Genomic DNA, 24681 nt, shown 5'->3' on the forward strand with positions numbered 1-24681 from the left:
TATTTGAAGATTTTTAGCCCAATTATGAGCCTGCTGCGCTTCTGAGGCTTCTGAATCAGACCAGTCTTGGCAGTACATGTGGCCCTCCCAAGGGGAGTAGAGGAAGTCTTTGTCTCCCCTCAGGGTTGTGTGACCTTCATGGACATGTTCACACCTGTGGTCTTCACCTTGCAGTCCACGAAGGGGGCTGTGGGCAGCCTGCTGAGCCTCCAGCCCACTGCCTGCACACTCACAGCAGAGGGACTTGGCAGACAGAGCTGGGAAGAGAAACATGGCTCACGTTTAAGCAAGGGCATTCAAAGACTAAGACATCTATCTTTCTAAGAGATTTTTAAAAAATCTTCAGCCTTTTGAGGCTGTTCCTTTTTGAGTTTGCACTGAAGGTCTAAATCTAACTGTTGGGACTACAGCAGGCACTCAACATCCTTGGTGCTGGGAGATGCAGCCTTGGCATCTTATCTGTAATGCAAGAAACAGGAGCAGGGATAGGAGGAAATTTACTTTATTTTGAAGCTGATCCAAAGCCAGCTCTGCCCAGCACCTGCTGCAGTCTCTCCTCTCCCCAGTCTTCTCTGGAGCCTGGGGCTGCCATGGGGCTGTTTGATGCCTGTATCCCACCCTACTGCCATAGCCAGCAGGAGCTGAACAAAGCCTTGGGACTACAAAGCAGCTCCTGATTTATGCACAGACACTCCCCCAGGCCCCAGAGTCACTTGGCTCCCAGCAGCAGTGAGAGGTCTGCCATGTCAGCAACAGGTGAAGGGAAGAAGTGCCAGTCAGGAGCGTGTGTGGAGGGGAGCCATAGAGCAGATGGCAGCAGGGAAATAAATTTGGAGCTGCCACAGGAATAGTCCTGGAAAGAGTCCAGCCTGTGGATGGAGGCAGATGGGGAAGGACTTGGTTTATATCTCTTCCTGGTTTTGCTTTTTCTCAGATGAGTTTATTTCCAGCTCTGTTATCTCTGACCATTCCTTCCTATTACTACGCCCTTATCCCTTTTTCCCCCTCTTCTTATCCTGTCTTCTTTTCCGCCTTTTGTTTCTACTCACACTCTATCTGAGCTCCTGGATGTTGCCCATCCTGCATCTGCTTCCTTATAAACCTATTCCACATTCCTCTACCCCTACCTTCAGAGCTGACCCAAAAGACTTCCCTTGGCACTGAAAGGCTCAGCTCAGTGCTGTGACCCAGCTGTGACCCAGCTGTGAGCTGCAGCTCAGCCTGGAAGAATCGTGCTTTTTGCACATCTTGCCACTTTCCTTCTCTACTGTCCCTGTGAGCTGTTCCCTGGGAAAACCAGGGCTCACCTGGTGCCTGGGGTGTTCACTCCCCTGTCCCTGCAGGGATGTCCTTGCTGGTTTTGCTCTGGATGTGGGAACATCCCAGCTGTCTCTACCTTGTGTTCCTGTGAGTGCCTGTGAGATGCTTCAGGGGTGCTGAGGCACATCCTTGAGCACAGAGCTGGATTTGAGACTTTTTGGGCATTTTTGGGATACTTCACACAGAAACTGTTCAGATTTGAAAGGACAAGGTGGAAAATTCCCATTGTGGTTCAGATGTGAGCGTGTCAGGCAGGGTCTCTGGCTGGGGGAACAGGGACCAGCATCCCAGCATCCCCTGGCAGTGCTCTGTGGCTGATGTGCAAACACTGCCCTGCAGTGCCTGCTGCCAGTGTTGGATACTGAGTGCTTGGAGGGCTGGATCAGCCCCCAGTGCCAGTCCTGGTGCCAAACCTGTCCAGCATTTCGGTGCCACTGGGGTCTCTTATGTCTCTCTGATGGATCAGCTACAGCTGCAGAGGTCTTTTCCTTGGAGAGAGCTGTATCTATGTCCTCTCTCCTCTCAAACCAAACTCTCTTATTGGTGGTCTTCCTGCAAACTTTGTCTTTATACTAAAACAAAGAAATGTTTTTTAAAAACTGTTTTATTTCTGCCTCAGAAGAGCCAAGGAAGTTTATAACTGAGATCTCTTGGGCAGGAGTGCTTTGCTGTGGGAAGACACACACATGTAACCTGAGACAAAAAAAAAAAAAAATTAAAAAAGAATTGATCTGCCCTCAGGACAGGAAGGGTAGGGAGCAATGTGGGACTCTCATTTCCTGGGGAGCCTGGTGAATGGCAGTGTGCTCTTCTGTGCAGGTGCACTGTGCATTGCCAACAGCATGTATGGAAGCAGGAGGCACAGCATTACTTTAGGAGGTGCACAGGTGCTCTGCTGCTCATATTTACTGCTGCTTTCTTTGATCATGGTGACTAATAGTTCACCAATGCCTGACTTAGGACAGCTCTCTTTAGGAGTTTCTGCCTGTTGAATGACAGCAGGATGTGTGAGCAAGCTGAGAGACCAAGACCTTTTCTGGCAGGATTCTTAGGGCAAGAAAATACTCTGGAAATCACAACGTGAATCATTTGTTTATCCCAGTGGATGACACTATGGCCCAGCCATGCTGCTCTGCAGTCAGACCCGCTGGGTGGGATCAGTGTGTCCAGGGCAGCTACCTGGAAAACCTACAGGACAGGTTTAATGTTAAAAACATGACATCCCAAGCCTGCTGTGCCCTGCTGTGCACTCACTGGTGTATTTGTAGCACTCTTTCCTCTGGGTCCTGTGAGTGCCTCGTGCACAGACAAGGGCTCAGGCAGGGCTGGCACAGCTCCATTCTGGGGCACCCTCTATCTCCTGGAGGTGTCTGCTCCTTGACACGTTTCATGGGGCATTGATGTCTCTCCTTGGCACTTGTGCTACACCTGCAGCACCTCTGTGTTTAATCACCTGGGCTTGTGTGGATGAAGAGAGCCTTGGGAAGGAAAAGGGAATTGTCCAGTTATTTGGCTATAACCAAGCAAGAAACTAAGAGCAGCAGTAAGGTTGTTCCATTCCTGCTGCTGGACCAGGAGGCCAGAGATTCAAACAGAATGGCCTTTAATTAAAGTCTGCTCTGGGGCTTTGCAGAGTGAGCTGTGCCAGGGAGCTCCATAGGCATCCACACTTCTGGGTCTTCCTCCTGTTTCTTGGCCAAACTTTCTCCCTCTCTTCTCTCCTCCAGCCCAAGCCTGTCGTGGTGCTGTGGACACACGTGTGTTTGTGCACATGAAATGCCACCCAAGTGTCCGTCCCTGCTCTCCAGAGCCCTCTGCAGCTCCAAAGTGCTGCTGGCTGCAGCCACCTCCGCTCGGGGCGTGGCAGGGCTGGCATCACAGAGACTCTGCCCATCAGCCAGGATGGGAGCCAAGGCTTCTGCTGGGAATACCTGGGCATTCTGGGGAAAGCAGGAAATGACAGCTGGGTGGGAGGGTGCCAGGGCTTTGTGTAGGAAGCTGGAAAGGAATGAGAATGGTTAATGGTGCAAACTCTACGTGCATTGCCAAAAATGAACTCATGTCTGTAAATATTACACTGTGCACAGCAAGATTAGAACAGGAAAATACCAGTTGTTAGGGTTCCTGTTGCCATCTGAATTATGCAAACAATTTGCTGCAGTTTATAGATGAGCTGGGGCAGAATAACACTGGGTTTTTCCCCGCCAAAGTGTTTCAGTGCATCAGTATTTTAGCACGTCCCAGCCTCAATCTGCTGCACCAGTGGATCCATGCTGAGCTCTTTTGGAATTCCATGCTGTCAAGAGTGGCCTTTTCCAGGCCATGTTGGAAACTTGGAGATGTCAGGATGCTGGTGAGATGCTGAGCTTGTGGTTGTGCTGCCTGGGTAGCTAAGATGGGTGTGAAGGCTCAGGGGCTCACCAAGGCCAGTGCTGAGGCTGGAGACTGTGCATGTGTGGCTGAGGAGCTCCTGGGAAGCAGAGATGATCCTGGCTGTAGCAGGGCTGCTCTTCAGAGGCCAGACACCACCACCATGGGCTCCCTGGAAGGAATGATAAACATTGGCTCTTCCCAGTGGCTGTCAGGGAGGTTCAGTGACTTTCCCACGGCTGTGCAGTGCGTCAGTGGGAGGCAGGATTAGCAGCTGGGCCTCCCTGGCCCCCAGCCCTGAGCGTCCCCAGCAGTTGCATAACCCAGGGTGAGTGCAGGGCTTGGGGGCTGCTGCAGCCTGGGGGTCCCCACAGGAGTGACCCTGAGCCACAGCTCCCTCTCCTCCTGATGTGATTTGGGTGGAAACAGGTCAGCTGGAGCCATGGAGCTGGGATCTTCCTGAGAGCTTTGGGGACACCTGAGTCCAGAGGACAGAGGCATGAGCCAGTGCCTCTAAAGCCATGCTAGATGCTAGAGAAGCCCCATATCATCACACCCATCTTTCTAAGTGCTGCTCTTCAGGGATTTGCTCCCTGTGAGCAGTTAATGCTGTGAGCTTCCTTAAGGAAAAAGCTGGGGAAGGACCAGGAATGGCAGTTTTACTGGCAGTGAAACTTCAGCATGACCTCCATGTTGAGAGCAAATCCAACCCACCCGTGAATCTATGTGCTGGTATTTCTGTGGGCAGTCAGCTGAGTCCTCTGGGGTACAGCCACATCCTTCCTGGGCCAGAAGACAGCCCTTTGCTGGCTCTTGGGGCTGCAGCCCCTCTGGCCCCCACAGGGCTGTGATCACCTCTTCCCTTCAGCCATGGCAGAGCAGCGTTCGTGTTGAGTCTGGAATTTAGCTCAGGACTGCTACGAGACACAATCTCACTCTAAAGCCAAGGCCAAATAGTACCAGCATGGGGTCAAGTTCATGAGTTCATTCTGCCTTTGGGACTAATTTGGGTGCTGAGTAGCTGGGCAGGTATTTGACTGTTGCCTGCAGAGACCTAGAGTTCTCAGGATCCTATTCTTCTCCCTCAGATCACCTAAAATGGTAAGAATTTCCAAGGGGGATTAAGGTTGAGATCTCTGGGGAGGGGAGTGGACATCTGGTAGGAGTCCTGTCCATATTAATAGCCTCCATTTAAATATATGTTATCAAATGGGGCAGCTCCTTATCAGCCTGTGAACTCCATTACCTGAGGGGCTGCTGGTGACTTTGGGCTGCTGACCATGGCTTTCCACAGGCACACAGGTAAAGTGGCTGTGCTGCCAGGTGTTGGGGGAGCACACCTGGTGAATGGGGAGGAAGGTTTTGCCAAAAGGCTCCTGTGCCAGAGAAATAACTTAGAATGCAGACTGAAACCTCAGCAATCTGCAGCTGTAACTCCTGATGGCAAATGAGCTGATAACAGTGGGAGACTGGTGCTGGAGCACAGGGCTGGTGCTGGCCTTGTTTGTTTTGTAAAATGCATTGGATTTTAAATGTTTTTGTATCTGCTGCTTTGGGAAGGCTGGGGCTCAGCTGATATTGGATCAAGATGTGGTGAAAATGGGGAACAATGCTCCTCCTTGCTGCAAGTTTATTGCAGTGAGCAGAGAAACCCAGGGCAGAGGGGAGACCAGAGTGTAAACCCAGATGGTTTACTCTGCTCTGGTGAGAAGTTTGTGGTTAGTCCCTCTTCTCTGTTTATCTTTTAATTCAGATGGGCTGACCCTTACCAGTGATAGGAAAATGTTAATTTTTCCATTAACACTGACAGGAATCTTGAGATCATATTTTACATGTCAGGATGGGTGTCTTCCCATCCTGACTCATTCCTCTAGCCCTGCAGCTGAAGACAATCAGAAGCTCTTTGGGAATTTTGAAAGCCCATCTCCCTCTTAGCAGCTGTTTTTGTGCATATCCAGGGTGCATTCACAGCCCCACAGCACAGAGGCAGTGCCATTGTGTCTCTTGGTGAGACACAGCCCCGAGGGTGGATGTGCTGGGGACAGGGTGGGCGCAGCTCCTGTGGGCACCAAACTCAGCTGCTGCACACCAGGAGCCAGGGGTGCTCCTGAGACTTGGGCACAGAGAGCCTCCTCAAAGCTGGGCAGAAGAGGCACAGTTTGCTGCTCAGCTCCCTGCTCACCTTCCCAGGCTGAGGCACACACCTGAGGCTGCTTGCACAGCACGTAACTGCTCAGGATTTGCTGGTGGGATGCACATACATGTTATGCAGGGCATCACTGCGAGTAAAATCTGACTTCTGTGGTATCATTTGATGTAAGAAGATGTTTAACTTCACCCCACAAGACTGAGCAATGCTTGTAGCATCCTTCCATTACACTCCCAGCTATGTAATTTTTTCTTTCTCATCTTCCTCAGGGGACGTCCCCTGGAGCAAGAACTCATCCCAGATTTGATGCTGTGCTGTGATATAAAATGCTGCAGGGTGTTCTGAGCAGATGATGTGGTTGGACTGTTCTGCCAAAGAGTCACAGCACAGTGTCTGATCCTGCAGACCACTGGGAACCCCAGGGCAGCTGTGGGGGTATCACAGTGCCTGCTCAGGGTGAGGCTGGGTCCTCCAGAGCAGGAGGAAATCTCATTTTGGCACCTGGGAGCACCTGGGTGTAAGAAGAGCATCCAGCTGCTGAGGTGGGGCAGACCAGTGCTTAGCTGGGAACACAACAGGGGAGTCTCAAAGGGCAAAACTTAATGCAGGCACAGAGTTAGTTACTGACCAGGATTTGTTTTGTTTTGAAAGGTTTGGGCTTTGTTGCTTAAACTCTGCCTGAAGTGCTCAGCCTTACTTGAGGCAGTGGTGCCTCATTAGCCTTCACTGAATGCCAAAGCAATCCCTGGGGAAAGTGTTTGCAGGGCTGGGCCAGTGATTTTTAATAAATGGCATGTCCCTGCTTCCCTGGGGAACTGTGAGGATTTAGTAATGACTGGGATGTGCTCACACATGGTGGCAATAGGACCGTAGGGAATGTTTTTGGCAAGTGCCTGAGGAACTTGGAGCTGTTCTTGCTCTAAATAAAGAAGCTTTCCTTTTATCAACAGATTAATTTTTGAATTATAGAGTATGAGACTCGCACGTGCCCCAGCCTGGCAGTGGGAGAGCACAGCTCTGGTATTTTCAACCATCCCAGCAAAAAGGACCTACAAGAGATTTCTTTTCTTTCTTTTCTTGGGTTTTGCAAATGTTTTTTGCCCAGGGCATTGTGCCAGTGCAGTCCTGAGTGTCACTTTGCATTTGGGATTAACAGGACCCTTCTTTTAAGGGTTCCCCAGGTATTTATAGCAAAGCATGCGACCTTGCATAGAGGAATGCTGAGAATAGTAACTCAGGTGACAGAGCAGGGCTGCCAGCACTGATCTGAAACAGGCAGGTGTAGCCAGTGCCTGGCAGAGTGGGGCTGTGTACTCAGTCTGCTGAGAAAAAACAAAACTAATGTAGAATCAAAAAGCTCTTTTTCTTCCATATGCAACTGTGTGTAGGGCAGAGGGTTAACAACTTCAGCCTCATCTTCTTTCTTAAGTGGCAGAATAATCTGTGAAGTGTAAGTACACATCTCTCTGGTTGTGTATAGAGACTACACTTCAAGTTCTTCCTTGGTGGTTTATCACATTTAAACATATTCCCCAGAGACATTAACACATAGCCTGTGCTAAGTGCTTTGCTTATCAGCTGTGCTTCAGCTTCCTTCCCTGAGTGCTTTGGTTCCATTTATTGTGCAAACCACTGTGATGCTGCTTTGGGTTTTTGGCTGAACTGGGATGAACCAGCCCAGGGTGGTGCAGGAGCCCAGCAGGAGGCAGGGGTTGTGTGGGTGCAGCAGTTTTTGTGGGGTGGCACTGCTTAGGTCTGTATCCTTTCCATCCCAAAGCTGGCCATGCTGCAGGGTGCAGAGGTGGCCCTGACCCTCAGGCAGCCCTGTGTCTGCTTGGTGTTGGTGGCCCTTGGGGCCCAAGTGTTTGAGGTCTCTGAAGGATGGAAGGTGCGGCTGTCCAAGGGCTGTTTTTGTGGAGTAGAAGATGCTTTCAGGGGACAAGTGGCAAACTGGCACCTCTGTGGTCAGGTAAATGTTAGGGTTGTATTCCAGTGGGTCTTTGTGCCAAATACCCTGATATCTGAGAAGGCCACTGGCCTGGCCTTCTGCCCTCCAGCTGTAGCCAAATCCATCAGGGAGCTACATTTAGAGACCACCCTGCCAGGGCTGGTGGGACTGGGATCCCTTGCTTAGAGTGAGATTCATTTCTGGAAGTATGGCTGCATTTTTCTCCATCTTATTGAGGGTCCTCTAGACTATTTAAGGATGGGCACATTCTGCATTTTCCCCTCCCCCCAGCTGCCTGTGCTTGCTGTTTTCACCTGCTTCTCTCCAGCAGAACAATCTTCTGCACATGCCTGGGAGGGGGAATAGTTCCAGCCTGTCCATGCTCTTCCTCTGCTTTCTAAATCCCATTTTATTGCCTCAGTGTCAGACTGACATGGGGTTTGGATCAGTGCATGTCCTCAGGGTATGAGATTCTCCTGGGGCTGAAAAAGAGACCAGGCTGTCACCTCAGAGATGCTATAGTCTGGTGTAAAGGTACAGCCACAGAAACTTGTGCTCAAGTGACTTCCCAGCAAAAACATCTGCATGTACCACTCTCATTTTCAGCACAGCAGTGTGAAAAGAAGCACAGAGGTTCAGTGCTCTGGGTTTTAGTGGTGGTTTGGTGAGTGCTCTCCCTGGTTTTGGGCTGCTGTAGCACTGTTGTACCCCTGTGTGGATTCCTACCCTGTGCTTAGCATCTGCTGCATGGGAAGGGATGATGAGGGCACTGAATAAAGACCCAAGGAAGTGATGATTTTTCCATATACCCAGTGTACCCCGAGTTTCATAACTTGCCTGCTTTCCAGATGGTAAAGACAGGCCAGAGTTAATATACTTGGAAGCTCTGGAAAGTTGTGCTGTGGGGACCTGGTGCAGCTGGAGGGTGAGCAGGTAATTTAGGAGATAAACAACTCCAAACCCATGACCTGCTGCCAAGCAGGCTTTTGAAATACATTTATTTTTATACAGAGCACAAGAAATATCTGCTCTGTTTACCTTCCATGAGAGGGGACAGGGCTGCTGAGGGGACCATCTGTAGGACACCAAATGAACCTGAGCTCTGAAGTGTCCACAGATGTTTGCTCCATTTGGGGAAAATAATCCGGTGGTCCCAGCACAGATGCTAGTGGCCTGGAGCTTCACTTTGCCACACACTGGTGGCTTCCAGGGCTCTTGTGTACCCTACCCTGGGTGGGCTGGTCCTGCTTCTGTGGCTGCTGTGGGCCCTGGACATGGCACAGGTGAGCAGAGCCCAGCAGCAGCCAGCACATTTGCAGGGGCAATGGGACCCTGCATCGTCACTGCAGGCAAGGGGACAGAGGTGCCTCTCCTGGCTCCAGATCAGGAATTCAGGGATGATAGTGCTGAGGGCAGGAAGCCTCTGGAAAAGCTGGAAGCAAATTCATGCTCCTGCCTGTGCACAGGAGGGGCTTTCTGCTGTGTGAGATGGCATAAGGCAGGCAGAAGCTGCTGGCACAGCCCAGTCTGGGGGCTCCAGCCTGGTGTTAATTTGCCTGTGGAGCTGCAGAGCTGCTGTGATAAATGTGTCTCACATTAGCAGGTGATGTGTTACATGGGAACACGGGGTTGTGCTGCTCCCTGAGCCATGCTTTCAAGATTATGTGTTCGGGCTGAAAGCAACCCTAAACCTGAGATCAGGGACATTTCAATACCATTTGCCCTGGGCTCTGCAACTGTATTTCTTCCAAATAAAACCCACCTGCTTGCTAGAGCTCTGCAGAGCTGGTGGTGGCTCACATAGTTTTCATGTTTCCCAGCTGTTTATCTGTTTCATTTGCTTGAACAGGTACCTCAAAGTCCTTGGTGTGCTTGTCAGCAGGACATGACATCCCCTGGCCTTGCCAAGGGATTATTTCCAGACCTTGATCCCTCCACAAAGTACAATTCCTACCAGTTCAGTCTCCAGCCTGCCTCTGTCAGTTTTAGGGGTAGGAATAGGGTGTGAACAGAGCCTCCATCTTGCTGCAGCCTCCCTATGTGAAACTTTTCTTTATGGCTCTCTGTCCTGCTCTCTGAAATAGCAATCCTTCAGCTTAACATACATCTATGTTATTGAGAGGGTGACAAAGAGGAGATAGTGTGAAGACCCTTGGATTTCAAAGCCTACAAGGTAACAGTGTGAGTCCCACTCTTCCTGGGCCCAGATGAGGCAGATGCTGTGCTGTGATGGCAAAGTGTTCATGTACAGGCTCCTCTGGCTTTGTACCCTGCAGGGCTGGGCTGGTCCTGGTGTGCTGCAGGGCTCTGGTGAGGCTGGGCCCTGTAGCTGATGGTACATCTGGAATTACTGGGGTGGGCAAGTGTCCATGAAAATCCTGTGAGCCTTAGGCCATAACAGGGCAGACCAAGAGCATCCTGCAGCCAAGGGTGAGCCCAACAGGGTCCCACTGACCCTGCCTTGTTGTGAGGGCACAGCCAGGAGTGACACACCTTCTCTGCACCCCAGAACCCCTACAGCTTTGGTGTATAAAGGCAGATTGTGCTGGGCTGGGAGCAGCACGGCTGCAATGAGCACTGTGGTACCCCTGAACTCTGTAAGGAACAGGCTCCAGGGTAGCCCCAGGGCTGGGTGGGGTGGTCCAAGGTGAGGCCACATGATGGAGGCAGCAGCAATTTGTAGGGCCTGACTCTGTCCTTTCCCTCCCTTCCTCTGTCAGGAAGAGAGAACATTTCCTCTTGGCAGTCCCTGCTGCCAGACCACAGCCACATTTCCCATCGGGTTGGTGATGATGTAGAAGGTTCAAGGCTGTGTCCCTGTGTGTTGGCTGTGCAGGGAAATGGGCTCTGCAGTGCTGGGGCACCAGGGGCAGGGGCAGGGATGGAGCTGCCTCTGTGGGACTCCATGGGCTTCTGTAACTCTTGAATTCTCTCCCTGGAAGGCCAGGCAGGATTCAGCTTTAAGCAACCTGATGTAGTGGCTGGCACCCCTGTCCTTAGCAGGGGGTTTGGAACAACATGATCTTTAAGGTTCCTTCAAACCCAAACCAGTCCAGGATTCTCTAAATCCTGACAGAGCCCTTGGATCCTCTTGCAAGAGTGTTGGTGGCTTCTGCTGAGGAAGGGTGCATGGAAAGGAGGGAGCCATTAGCAGGAGACTGGGAGTGCAGGAAGGGACGGGTGTCTGGGGAGAAAGTGTGAGCCAAAGTGGAAAATCCTCCAGTCATGATTCCGCACACCCCCCGACAGCTCCCTGGCCGTGGTGGAACATCAGACCTTGGCAGAGCCTTGATGGTGTGAACTGAAAAATATCTCTCCATGGAGGCAGATTTTTTTCTTGTTTTTTTTTTATATTTTTCTTTTCTTTTCCCCTTATGGTTTTATATGTGAAAGCCTGGTGAAAAGAGGCAGCTGGAAGCTGAACAACTATCCAGGACAAAAGGCCTTGGAGGGCTGCAGCTGGCTGTGGGTTCAGGCCGAAAACATGGGAACAGTCACACTGTGCTCATGTTTGTGGGTGATTTCTGCACACAAGTGATGTAGTGCCTCAGCCAGGACCTCACTGAGGCGTGCAGTAATGAACTAAAGGACTCCCAGGGAGTGATCAGGTGTCATTACCCTTGCTTGATGTGCAGTGTGTAAATAAACCAGCCTAGCGTCCTTCCACTTAACAAGGGGATGGCGAAAAGTCTGGTTTGGGATTCTGCTCTCCTCGATTGGAGCTCCTTTACCTATCAAGGAGCCACCACATGCTCATTCCTGAGCCATGTTCCTCCTAGTGATCTTCACAGCCCCAGGAGGCTGGAGCAGCTGCCAGGGCCTCGATGCTGTCCCTTCATGGCTGTGCTCTTGCAGGGCCTGGCAGCTACACCAAGGGCACGATGTCAGAGCACTTCAGTCAGGGCCTCAGGGCTGTCTCCTCAGTGCTGTCCCTTCATGGCTGTGCTCTGGTAGGGCCTGGCAGCTACACCATGGGCACCATGTCAGAGCACTTCAGTCAGGGCCTCAGGGCTGTCCCCTCAGAGCTGTCCCCTCATGGCTGTGCTCTTGCAGGGCCTGGCAGCTACACCGTGGGTACCATGCCAGAGCACTTCAGTCAGGGCCTCAGGGCTGTCCCTTCATGGCTGTGCTCTGGTAGGGCCTGGCAGCTACACCATGGGCACCATGTCAGAGCACTTCAGTCAGGGCCTCAGGGCTGTCCCCTCAGAGCTGTCCCCTCATGGCTGTGCTCTTGCAGGGCCTGGCAGCTACACCGTGGGCACCATGTCGGAGCGCTTTGACTGCCACTACTGCCGGGACCCCCTGCAGGGCAAGAAGTACGTGCAGAAGGAGGGGCGGCACTGCTGCGTCAAGTGCTTCGACAAGTTCTGCGCCAACACCTGCATCGAGTGCAAGAAACCCATCGGGGCCGACTCCAAGGTCAGTGCTGAGCTCCTCGGTGGGTGAGGAGGAGAGGCAGAGGCTGGTCACTCTCCTGTTTGCTCTGCTCAGGCTCTGAGCAGCTCTTTGGAGTCCTCTGGCTGCCAGCCGTGTGCTCATCGGGCAAAGAGCGGCGCTGGGGTGTATTCATGGTGGGCTGCTTGGGCACAGGATCTTATTCCACCATCTAGATCCAGCCACATGGCCTGCTGCAAATGCTGAATTGCCCTGCAGAGAGAGCTGCAGGGAGCTGGCCTGCATAGGGTCTGCAAAACTCATCTGCTGGGCAAAGCACTGAGGTCTGATTTTTGTCAGTTTGTTAGATGCTTATTGCTTCATGATGGAAATCAAGAGTTCTTTCTGTATATATATTTTGACAGCAGTTGGATGGCAAGATGGTTCTGCTGGGTATTTTTCCTTATGTTAATTTATAATACTATCTCTGATGTTCAGACACTCTAACACCAGGCAGGACATGAAGAAACACAAACTGCAGGACCAGCAAATATCTGCAAACCTGGTGGTTGAAATTATTTTGATCTCCATAAAAACTGGAAATTGGTTTGTTGCTTATCTATAGAAATATATTACTGAAGTCATTAGCTTATTTATAGAAATATATTACTGAAGTCATATACCTTCAGGGCCAGACTAATGTTTATGGCAATAATAATGTACACCTGAACTAGAGGGAATGTAAGAACCCGAGAACTTGCAGAATCTCAAATCTCCAATCTGTTGGTTTGAAGCACGTTCTGCCCCCCTGGAAGCCCAAAGTGAATGTGATTGTGTCAGTGAGTTTGGTTAAATGTCCTTCCCTTAAGTGCTTGAAGAGAAACTGTATCCCTACCCACTGAATCAGACAAACTTAGGAACAACAAATCCATCCTTCACTGTCCAGGCTGGTGAGACAGGAGCTTGGCTTTAGGGCTGCTCAGGGGGAGAGAAAAGCTTCTCACTCCATCCCTCCCTCCCTCCCTTTCTGTTCATTGCAGGAGCTGCATTTCAAGAACCGATACTGGCACGACAGCTGCTTCCGCTGCTTCAAGTGCTACACGTCCCTGGTCAACGAGCCCTTCATGCTGAGGGAGAACAACAAGGTCTGGTGCAGCAACTGCACTGCTGCTGAGGATGCACCCAGGTGTAAGGGCTGCTTCAAGCCCATTATTGCAGGTATTGTGCCAGTGATGGGTCTGAGGGCCATGTTCTGCTCCAGGGCATAACCAGGGGGGTTTATCAGGCTGTGGAGGCTGCAGTTAGGGGTTTGGGCATCACAGTGGAAGGCTGGAGCACCTCAGAATAGTAAATTTTGACTGCTGCTCTCACCTGTCCATTTTATTCAAGTGTTGAAAGGCTGCTTTGCAGTTAACCCTCATGTGGATAATTAACTCTCATGTCTTAAACTATTTCTACCAAAAGCTTTGCTCAGTAAATCAAGGTCCTAAAAGGCTCAGGCAGCTGATAACTATTTTAAGAAAATCTAGCAAGCCCTGGCTAGAATCAGATAGAGAAATTACCAGCTCATCCCTAGTCTGCATTCCTGGAATCATGGGAATAGCTATGGACAGGTCCTGCCACAGATGTAACACTGCACAGGGAGAAGGGTTTGCCACAGGCCTGAAATCTCACAGGACAACTTATTTTTATCTGTTGTAGGAGACCAAAACGTTGAGTACAAGAAGATGGTGTGGCACAAGGACTGCTTCACCTGCAGCCAGTGCAAGCAAGTGATTGGATCTGGGAGCTTCTTCCCCAAGGGTGATGACTTCTACTGTGTCTCCTGCCATGAGCACAAGTTTGCCAAGACCTGTGCTAAGTGCAAGAATGTAAGTGAGTCCTTCCCGTCCGCAGAGGCAGGTGCCAGAACCAGCCCTCATGTGCCTTTTGGGAGCTGGGAGGGTGAACCAGCGGGCAAACCATGGTTCACCTGGTTTACCATTGGTACATTGGTTCACCTGGTTTACAATGCTGATGTTCTTCCTCTGAGATACCAGTGCCAGCAGCTGGTGCAATGGTGGCAGAGCTGACGGTTCCTGTGCATTACAGCATCTGGGCAGGGGTGGTTGGGTTAGCTGATGGCAACACTGCAGAAACCAAGTGATACCAGTCTGGCACTTGCCTTGGGGTAGTTTAAACTCTGCAGTGGTACTGAATATTCAAGAAGTGAAACAGTAGCTGTTTTACAACTTCTGCAATTGATTAGTGTGGAATTTCAGTTACTGCAGGTAAAAGAAAGTATTATGACAGTGCCAGGTATGTGAGATTTCAGGTTAGAGGGACTCAACTGCACTGTTCAATTAAATTTTGATGCAAACTTTGCAAAGATCCTCTCCACGACAAAGCTTTCCTACCCAACACCCCTTGCCTGTGTCACCTCTCTTGTCCCCTGCTGATTCTTAACCACACCTCTGCTCCTCCTCTCCCAGCCCATCACTTCTGGAGGCCTCACTTACCAGGAGCAGCCTTGGCATTCCGAGTGTTTCATTTGCTCCAACTGCAAGAAGCAACTGGGAGGGAAGCGCTTCACAGCTGTGGAGGATCAGTTTTACTGTGTTGAGTGCTACAAGGAGTGTGTTGCCAAGAAGTGTGCTGGATGCAAGAATCCTATTACAGGTATGTTGGATTAAATGCAGCTCCAGGGCAGTGGGTGCTGAAGGTCAGGACAGTGATCCCCCAAAGACAGGGAGCCCAGGGATGGGTAACATCAGAAGCAGGTCTGGTAACCCAAGCCCAATCCCAGCATTTTACATGTGATCTGCCTCTTGAGCCACGTGCTTGTGCTGGATGGAGGCTGAGCTGGTAACTGAGCTCTGCAGCCTCTGCATGTCTCAAATTTACCTCCTTCAAAACTCCCCCAACCAGAACTATTCCCACCCATATCTTAGACTGGGACCCCCCCAAGTCTAAAACGAGTGGTGTTTTATTGTCCCAAAGGGACATTTGTAGCCCTTCTGATGTATTTTACACTTAAAACTCACTGGATGACACAGCTCGGCTCTGAAATGTGGGCACTGTCCTGCCAGTCCCAGGAGGCTCACATTCCATCCTGCATTTTAGAGCACAGATCTGAGCCCTCAAGGGTTTATCCCAACCTGTCCTTGCTCCACATCTCTCCTTGACTGCTGGAGAAAGGAGCCAAGGGAAAAAGCTTATTGCAGAAACAAGCCATGCAAGCCTTATGCTTATGTTTCTTCTTCAAGAAACATCAGAAGATGCAACCAAACCATGGCTCAGCTGCCACTTGGATGTTTCAGGCAGCCCCCGTGGCCTGCACGCCTGGGGCAGCTCTGGGGGGGCAGCACCAGGCAGGGCTGGTTGGAGGGACAGCCCAGCCAAGGCAGCGCTACTATCGCCGTCCTATAATTGTGTTCTCTCCTAGCAGGATTTGGAAGAGGAACCAGTGTGGTTAACTATGAAGATGAGTCCTGGCACGATTACTGTTTCAAATGCACAAAGTGTGCCCGTGGGCTGGCCAACAAGCGCTTTGTTTGCCATAATGGAAAAATTTATTGTGCTGAGTGTCCCAAACGACTGTAAATGAGCAGATGTAAGATGGATTTTAAAGCCCTGCTTTCCCAAACAGCCCTGGTAAAAGAGCAGGTTTTTGCATGTTGAGAGTTTTAACTTTTTCCATTTTAGTGTAAGAACTAAATTAGCCTCAATATACTGGGTTTGACTTTTGAAGATCGTGCAGTACAAAAGCATGTAGCCTTGCAAAAATCTAACCCTGTTTCCAAGTAACTCCTAGTATAAAGGCTTGAAATGCTGTTAGATTTAGAGATCCACACACTGCATCATCTCTGTGTGGCTTAAACTAAAACAAATCTAGTTTTAAACTTATCTGGTATATGATTAAGCTTGGCACTTAACTGAAGTGGGTTTGACAAGGCATGCACCTCCAACAAAGAGATGCAAAGATTGCATGTGGGATCAGAGGGATCCATTATTATGCTTCTACAAGTACAGATACACAACAAACACTGCACCATTAATAAGTAATAAATACCTTAGCTTACTCTACAACACCACATTGCAGCACATGTAAGGAATGGCTTCATCTTACAGATAACAATGTTTTGGCAGTTTTAGCTTAGTTAAGTTTCCATAAGCTTGTTTTAGTCTTGATTTCCGTGTGGTTTGCCTGCAAGTTTTCCTCATCAGCTTTTTTTATATTATTGTTTAAACAAGGCTGTCTATGTATAATTATTAATCCATTAACAAGTAGTAAATCTTTCACCTACAACATGCACATGCATTTACAAGTGCATTAAAAATAGCTCATACAAGGCTAGCTCTCCTATCATGTCAGTGTATGTTTAGTGACTGAATAAAAGTGAGACTAGTGCCTGCTTGGAATCCATAGTCTGGAAATTATTTTTTTTCATTTTGACATCTTATATGATTGACATGTCTTAGGGCTAAGCTACTGAAACCAAGTCTACTACATTGATACTGGCAAAGTAAGAGTCAGCTGTGCTGTCATTGCACCCTTAAGTATCTGAGGACTAAAGCAACAATTTCCATAAACTAATTATTTTTTTTTAATATATAACTGACACTGGACCATCTGCCAGAAACAGCCTGTGTGAAAAAGCCCTTTGGAGAGCATATGTACAGCCACCATTCATGCACAGATCCACCATGCTTCAGCAACCTGAATGCTGGTTTAAGGAAGTTTTTTTCCACAGTAGTGAAATACTTTATCAACTGGATCTGCTCCAGCCATTCCCTTTCAACAACTGATAAAGAACCCTTGCAAGAAAATGAAAGGCAGCATCTTGCTGGTCACTGCTCCACTGCTGGACTCACCCTCACAACACAGAGATGCTGCTGCTGCTGCAGGGGAAAGGCAAAGGCTGGCAGGGAAAAGCAGGTTAAAGAATCCCTCAGTTCAGAACACGCCATCAGCACGGACAAACACAGCAAGAGCTGAAGGTGTTAGTGCAAATCCCCTCCCAACCACACAGGCAGCTAGTGTGGCAAGCTGGAGCAGTTAGAGCAGCACCAGAGTGCATCCCAAGGCAGGTCAGCATGGCAAGGGGTGGAGAGGCCTAGTAAGGTCACATTTAACATTACAGAAATAAAGCATTGTTCAACTGCAAAGTTTATTTAACTGTGCACACGTATTTACACAGGGCTGGACAGGCCAGCCAACAAATCTCAGCACAGAAAAAATATCGGCATCTTTGTTAGAATGATTGTCTCTGCCAGAACAAACAGCTATCATACAAAAATACAGTTCTCCTTTCACCTAAGGCACTGCTCTAAAGTCTAAAACAGTTCTACAGGATCTCTGAACAACGAGAGGGGGAAGGCTGAGGGCTCCTGTTGCAGCTGAGGTGTCGAGGAAAGCACAGGTGTGCTTCCAGCAACCCCAGCGCACACACAGCTGCTGCTGGCCTGCACCACTGCCACCGAGGGAGCAGCCAGTGGCTTGGAGCAGGTTTTGAGACAGCTGCTTTTAAAGTAATGACCTATCCAGTCTATCTGTTACAGGAGACAACAAGGCTGCATTATTACTTTTAGTAGGAATTTTCAGAAGATGCTTCGTTAAACTCTTCATGCTGAAAAAAGCAGGCAAATTCAGGTTAAATAGATTATTTAATGCAGGCTTTAGGGGAAGGGAAATATATATGCAGTTTGCAGCCACTGTTATAGAGCTGGAACTGGAACACTTGGAATAATTAACATGAACAAAACATGACTTCAATGGTCTAATACTGTTATGTACACAATAAAATAATACTTCCATAAGTGTAGATAAATAAGTAATTCAAAAGGAAAACATTTTTTAAAAGCTAACACCTTAAACTGCACCAACAGACAAATCTAGGGACTCAACATTTTTGCAATGTATTAGAGCACATGCTGAAAAATGTTTTGATGTTTGCCAATAGATTAAAACATATTAGTGATGGTACAACACTTGCATTTTGAAACTGCCAATATTTTCACATTAGATAAGGAATTTTTCTTCTCCATTCAAAATTGAAAATACTCAATTTTGCATTTTTAAATAGCACATGAACCAACAAGCAACAACATTTTTCTAGACATTAAAAAGGGAGTTCAGCTTTAACATACACTGAGTGAGTCTTTTATTTCATCAAGATCATTTTAGAAATATGCAAAGTCTGCAGCTAAGTGGGGAGCCTCCAGTGGCATGTTCTACATGATACTGATATGAAATAATAATAAAAAAAAGACTCAATCAGGTTACTGTAAAGTCTGTAAAGGGGAAACAAGGAATAACTTGAACTTGGAAACTTTAACAATTAGCTAAACGAACAAAAAAAGAACATTAGCACAACAGTTTCCCTGAAATGTTTCAAGGTGCAAATTAGAAGTTTGTCATCCCTCCCCTGTTGTTTTTTGCAAACTTGAAGATGGATAAAGGTAAACAAGCAGCTTTTCAAAACAAGGCCTTCGGTACTTGAGAAAACACTGGATTACTGAAGTGCAATCAGATTATTTCCAGGTCTCTAGTGTTCACAGTTCTGTCCAAAGAGCAAAGAAAAGAAAACATTTAACTGTCATAACTGTGTGTATGCCACATGCATCCATCATCACTGTCAGTCTACATCCAGGAGTGAGCACAGAACCACTTGGTCACTTACAGTCCAAAACCAGCACAGTAGGCTTTCTTTCTTTTTACAGGAATATTAGGAATATTACAGGACTTTCAAAGTATGTACAGAATTCTTAAACTGTATTACATTTAAAAATTTTCAAGCTCAAAATTAAAAGGCCACACTTCCTTCACTAAAAAGTTAATGAGTCTGCTCACAAGAAAAAGTGAACAGCAGAACCACAATAAATTTGTCTGTCCCATGGCCCTGTTTGGTGTGGCCTCAAGGGATGCCCTCATCAGGGTGTGCCCATGGAACTCAAATTCACCAGACACAGAGTGACAGAGGAGACTCAGGAAACAGCTCAGTCTAGGAAAGTGCTACACTTTAATCAAGGAAAGTGCTACACATCACTGGAAGGAAATGTGGATAGCAAGGCTTGTTTTTCCACTAGCATTCACTTCAACTGATCACACAGTCATTTATCCCATGGAAAGAGATCTCCTGTGAAAACAGCCCTTTGGGGTTTGGCTCCAACACCAGAGAAGTCCAGTCTTACATAAACTGGCTTTCTGAAGCTTCTCTGACACACTATGCACTGTACTGCATCAGGGCTTGGCTCCTCAAGTACATGAGGCTTGAGATGCAGCCCTGCCTCTTTCAGAAAATTCAGAATATTTTGTGTACAGCTTTACTACTCCTCCCAAAATGTAACACAACCATCTGTGGAATTTCAGGTTGGTGTTACCTGCCTCAGTGTACTGAAAGACTGTTCTACAATAAGTAGAGAGGACAGCTAACACACTGCTAAGAGACTGAGGAGACCCTGTAAGACCACACAGGTCAGCATCAAAACCAGAACATGCCTAGGAGTGAAAAGATCTGATGTGTGTAGTTACATCAGACACCTTTTAAACTATTTTGTATCTTCAAAAGTAACATGTGCCATTTAACATGTCTTAGAAAAACCTTAAATACAATATATGAGCTTCAATGCTGTTTGGAACTTCACACGGGCTCAGCTGTGTCTTTGGAAGAGCCTTAATGTTGGGCCTTATCAAGTCCCTAAAAAGGCATCAGTTGGTGACTCCTTTTGACAGAATTCAAGTTAAAAGCACTAAAGAAAGAGCCTTCCCTCCAGTCTACACACTGGAAAAAGTGCCTTGAAAATAAGAAGCTGTAGTTAAGGCAAGGAGAGCAAAACACAAGGAGGTGAATTGCCTAGCCAGGGGAAGAGAAAGACAGGGAAGTCAGCTTGGATTACCTGATGAAGCATCTATAGGTTTGGTCAATGAATTCACTGCACCATCTTCCTCAAAAGCCAATTTGGGACTAGAAGGTAGTGTAGCAACATCATTCAAGTTTTGATTACAGTTACCAGCAGAGATGCTGTCCGAGCTCAGTTTGGTTGACTTGGAATGTACTCCAACATCAATGAACTCCTCAAAAGTCCAGGACCCAGATTTTCCATTAAGATTCTGAATAAGTCCAATTGTATGATCAGCTCCATGAACACCCAACTTCCCCGAGTCATCAATAACCGCTTCTTTTGCAGGATGACTACAAAAAACAGAGAATGGAAAAATAAAAAGCTTGTGTTGCAGTTTCCACATGTTTAACCTTTACATTGATTCCAGGACAGATAATTAACAGTCTGCATACTCTGCAAAGCACTGAATATCCCACAGGGTTCCCTGACAAGCTTCAGCTGCCACACAGAGTCTCCCCTCCAAGAGCCAATGGCAATATATACTCATTTTTTACTATACTAACAGCCCTCAGGTAAGGTTTCTGCCTCTAGAAATTTGATATAAGAAAGTAACAAGTTTAAAGCTTTGATTATAAAGTCTTGATTTTTGTAGGGTGCATTTTTCATTTTTTTTCTCCAGCTAAGATTTTTTGAACACAAAACTAAGTCTCAGAAGACCAGCAATATTTAAAACAGATTCAAAAGCTAAACCCAAATTATGGATAAATTTTCACTCATTCTTAGGAAAATCATGGAAATGTCTTTATATTCCATCACTGGAGGAATGACATTAATTTATCATCACTTTAAAAAAGTGTTCACAATGTCATTTCTAAATCATTAGCATTTAGATGAGCAAATGGAACAAGCATCAGAGGACAAATTTTCCAGTAGTAGATGAAAAAGCTTTATGTTAAAAAAAATTTAAACAGTAAAGAACCCAAATTCTTCACTAAGATAGGCTTCTGCATTGTATCTGGTGCTTCAGCACAACTGACAGTGTTCTAGAGCTTTCTGCAGGTTATTCTTCCTTTTCAGTGTTATCTTCCTCCCTCTTGTTTAATGTTTTGTTAATGAGAAGAACTGCAAGGCATTTAAATGGAAAAGGTTTGAAGGCAATTTCAGTTTTTATAATCAACATTGCCATGTTGCTGGCTGTGTGTCTCACTCCTCAGCAAAGGCAGCACTGTTAACAAGGTGCCATCTAAACAAACAATGACGCTGAGCTACCTGCCCTGTGTGAGGCTGTGAGCTGACAGCACACACCACATGGCTGGAGAAAGGCACACAGACCCCACAGAGCCAGCAAGGTGCTGCAGACAGCACTGCATTCATTTAAACACAGACAAGAACTCTCTTGTGTGAGAGCTCAGTGCTCCCACAGTACAGCAGACTCACCTGGAATCCTTCAGCTCAGAAACACACAGAGACCCCTCGTCACTTTTCAAGTCACTTCCATTCATGAACACTTCACTGGCCTTCAACTCTGACTCAGCTTGTGCCTCACATTCTGCAGAGATCATGCTTTGTGCAGTCTCTAAACAATTTTCTGCCTCCCCCTTGATGTCCTGGAGCAAGTCAACACCATTTAGCTTTCCTGCACGTTGTGGGGAGGGGGGGAGGAGAGAAAATTAAATACAAGAGAGAAAAGAACGTGAGTAGCAGAATTGTTTTTCTAGATGAATAAAATATAAGTGCCAAAATAACCCTTCCCAGCCAAACCCCGAGGCACTTGGCTTCAATAGATTTGTCTATAGACAAGCTGCCTATATCAACATGAAATTTGTTTTTCATCTTCAAAAATCCACTTGTAAAATGAAAGCATGCTGCCTGAATTTCACTCTCAAATAACTTTGATTCTCTGTTCAAGAAGGGAGACCCCTGGCATCTCTGGGACTGGTGTCTCAGGCCATCCCAGTGCTGTTAGGACTGCAACAGAGCTTAAACATCACTGGAACTCACTGCCACCCAGGCCTGACTCCCTCAGCTTCCTTACCTGGCTGATCAGTCTTCTCAAGACCCAACTCCTCCTCCTCTTCAATATCGTCTCCCTCCATCACCTCTGAGACAGACTTCCCTTCATTCTGCAACTGAATTGCCACATTGTTATTTGGAACAACTCCCTGTCCTCCACAGTTTCACAAATTCAGTCACAGCTCCCACACAAGACCATTCTGTGTCCAGAAGTGAGGCCACATGAATTCAAAGGCTCACAGACAACCAGGTTACCCAGGAACATGTGCTCTGCAGAGCCAGAGCCTGTGGGACCCACTTCCACCTCCCACCTATTATTCATGAGATCCTTTTCCCCTCATTTCTCCAAGGTGTGTGCTAAATTTTTATTGATTTTCAGCTACTGGAAGACTTGAATATTTGAATGTTCAAAGAGGAACAACTATTCCTCAATATGTACAATTTTCCAAAAAACTTAGGTCACTGCCTTAACAAAAATACATCCAGTTTACTGTAGCAATAGCAATCCAAAGAGAATTGCTCTAAACAATTCTTTTGCTTTAAGCAAACAAATGATGCCAGAATTCTAAGTTTTCTGGCAGAATGCACACAGTTGAAAAAAAATCCATTACTAAGGAGTGTTTGGTTAAAACAGTGTTTTAAAAACCAGTCTGGAAGTGATAACACCAGATAACATTGTGTCTACAGGCCTGGAACAAAAATGTAACAAAGACTCTTCACACAGCAAGCAAAGCAGAAGAATGTGTGCAATGGCAAGCTACTGGAAATTATTCTGGTGCACCAGAACTCTGCACTTCCTGTGGAAGCCATTTTGTGTAAAGATAACAGAGGAAGACAGGATAGAAGGCAAGAAGTCCTTTTCTGTCATTATAGAGATCAAAGAGCAAAGTACCTTGGACTCGTTTTGATCTGATTTCCGTGTTCTTTTCATTATTTCTTCGATTCTCTGTTAAAACATGGAGAACATTTACAATGACTTACAGAACTTTATATTTCAGCATTCCGGTTAAAATTCATCAATCATAATATATTTTCATATTTCATGAGTGTACTATTTTTATCACTGTTTTTAAATCTCACAAACCAGAGCTGGCAGCCTTGGAAAAAACCACACTTCTATTTAATTGCATCTGTGACCATTTGCCTGTTTATTTTAGGCTGAGAATTGAAAACAGGCTACCTTTTTCCTTTCAAGCCTTTCCTGCATATTTTGCTGCATAATCCTCTCCCTTTCCAGTCGCTGTCTTTCAGCCTCTTCTTGAGCTTTTGCTTCAGCTTCTTCTTTCTGAAAATAAAACAAAAAGAAGAGAGCACCCAGTGCATAACTTATTCCAACAGTAAAAAGCAAAGGAGTTATAGAATCTAGTTCAACACAGACAGGAACATCAGACAATCACTATTCAATATGACCACACACTAAAACTAAATGTCAATTACCTAGTTACTGACATGAAATATATATTACTATGATATTAAAAAACTGAAACCAACTATATTGAGGTAATGCAAATGTTCTGAATGTTGCTGAGATACTGAATGTTGCTGTTCAGACTATGCTTTGGGATGAACATTTGGCTAATGAGGACAATCTATAAAGTAACAAGACAGCAATTAAATTCTAAATGTGTCAAGGTTAACTTAAAAATCTTGGCAGTTGGGTATTGCCACCAAGACACTTGGTGCTGAACATCTTCTACTCCTTCTACACTGGAAAATCTTTTCCAGTATAACTGCCAAGAAGACAGAAACATAGTTAACACTCTGAGTAATTGCTGTTAACAAACATTTAAAGAAATATCCAGACACATGGCAAAACCATTCACAGCTCTTTGAACACGAATAATTTCAATGTAAAACTGTTTTAGTTTACAGAATTAATCTAACTTAAGGAAAGCCTGCTTTCTGCAGAACTGCTCCCTTCAGTTCAAAGGATGCCTTTGTAAAGGTACTTGCTGTGGAAGACTATTCAGCAACAGGAAAAGCAGACTTGGAAACACTACCAATCTTTCTTTGAAAGGAATCAGAATAAACCAGATTACTTCCCAGACAGACCATCTTCTTGTAACTCATAGCTGTCTGCTGGTAAAGTGGGCTCAGTACAAATATTTTACATATGCAAAACAGCATCCCTGATGACTAAAAAAAAATATTCCAAAATAGCTGCTTCTGCTCACACTTGAATTTACTAAATGCTAGGGGAAAAAAATAAAAATCACAGGGCAAGGAAAAGACCTACAGACAGTCTCAAATCCCTCTCAGACAGGATGAACTCAGCCTCACATCATGCCTGACAGATTTGTCAAAACCATTCTGTGAAAGAAAAATCAAAGACAACCCTCTTGAAACCACAGCAGCAGCTTCTTCCAGGAACCAGCTGGAGGCACAGACCTGCTGTTGAAGCTCTGCAAGTTTTTCCTGCTCCTCCTGCTCCCGGCGGAGCCTCTCCTCCTCAGCCTGTCTCTGCTGCTCCTCCTGAGTCTGTCTCCTCTCCTCCTCCTGCTTCCGCAGCTCCTCCTCCCGCCGTGCCTTCTCCTCAGCTGCTCTCCTGGCCACTTCTTCTTCTCTGATTCTAGAATTTCCAAGGTACAGATTACTGGGTATTTATTTCTTTAAAAGTGTGCATGCACAAGAGACAGAGTAGGAAAGCAAGAAAGTTCTAGGCAGTCAGAAACAACTGGATAAA

The 24681-nt window shown here is 46.9% G+C and overlaps 2 protein-coding genes across 3 annotated transcripts in view; one reads left to right on the forward strand and one right to left on the reverse strand.

Moving 5' to 3' along the window:
- The window catches only part of FHL1 (four and a half LIM domains 1), a 29608-nt gene extending 13046 nt beyond the window's left edge, over positions 1–16562 (forward strand). For both annotated transcript variants that reach the window (XM_066559287.1, XM_066559288.1), the window contains exons 2-6: positions 12025–12206; positions 13202–13379; positions 13863–14032; positions 14633–14819; positions 15589–16562. In XM_066559287.1, the coding sequence (XP_066415384.1) occupies positions 12051–12206; positions 13202–13379; positions 13863–14032; positions 14633–14819; positions 15589–15743 (846 nt within the window). In that variant the 5' untranslated portion in view covers positions 12025–12050 and the 3' untranslated portion in view covers positions 15744–16562. The remainder of the gene's footprint in view (positions 1–12024; positions 12207–13201; positions 13380–13862; positions 14033–14632; positions 14820–15588) is intronic.
- A 730-nt stretch (positions 16563–17292) lies between these two features.
- Positions 17293–24681, reverse strand: part of MAP7D3 (MAP7 domain containing 3) — a 42781-nt gene continuing 35392 nt past the window's right edge. Inside the window, exons 15-20 of the mRNA XM_066559285.1 lie at positions 24387–24567; positions 23179–23283; positions 22891–22944; positions 22021–22114; positions 21423–21621; positions 17293–20335 (exon numbers count right to left, since the gene is read on the reverse strand). Of these exons, the coding sequence (XP_066415382.1) occupies positions 20026–20335; positions 21423–21621; positions 22021–22114; positions 22891–22944; positions 23179–23283; positions 24387–24567 (943 nt within the window). The 3' untranslated portion in view covers positions 17293–20025. The remainder of the gene's footprint in view (positions 20336–21422; positions 21622–22020; positions 22115–22890; positions 22945–23178; positions 23284–24386; positions 24568–24681) is intronic.

Source organism: Molothrus aeneus, chromosome 14 (genome assembly GCF_037042795.1).
Source record: "Molothrus aeneus isolate 106 chromosome 14, BPBGC_Maene_1.0, whole genome shotgun sequence".
In the NCBI taxonomy this organism is placed as follows: domain Eukaryota; kingdom Metazoa; phylum Chordata; class Aves; order Passeriformes; family Icteridae; genus Molothrus; species Molothrus aeneus.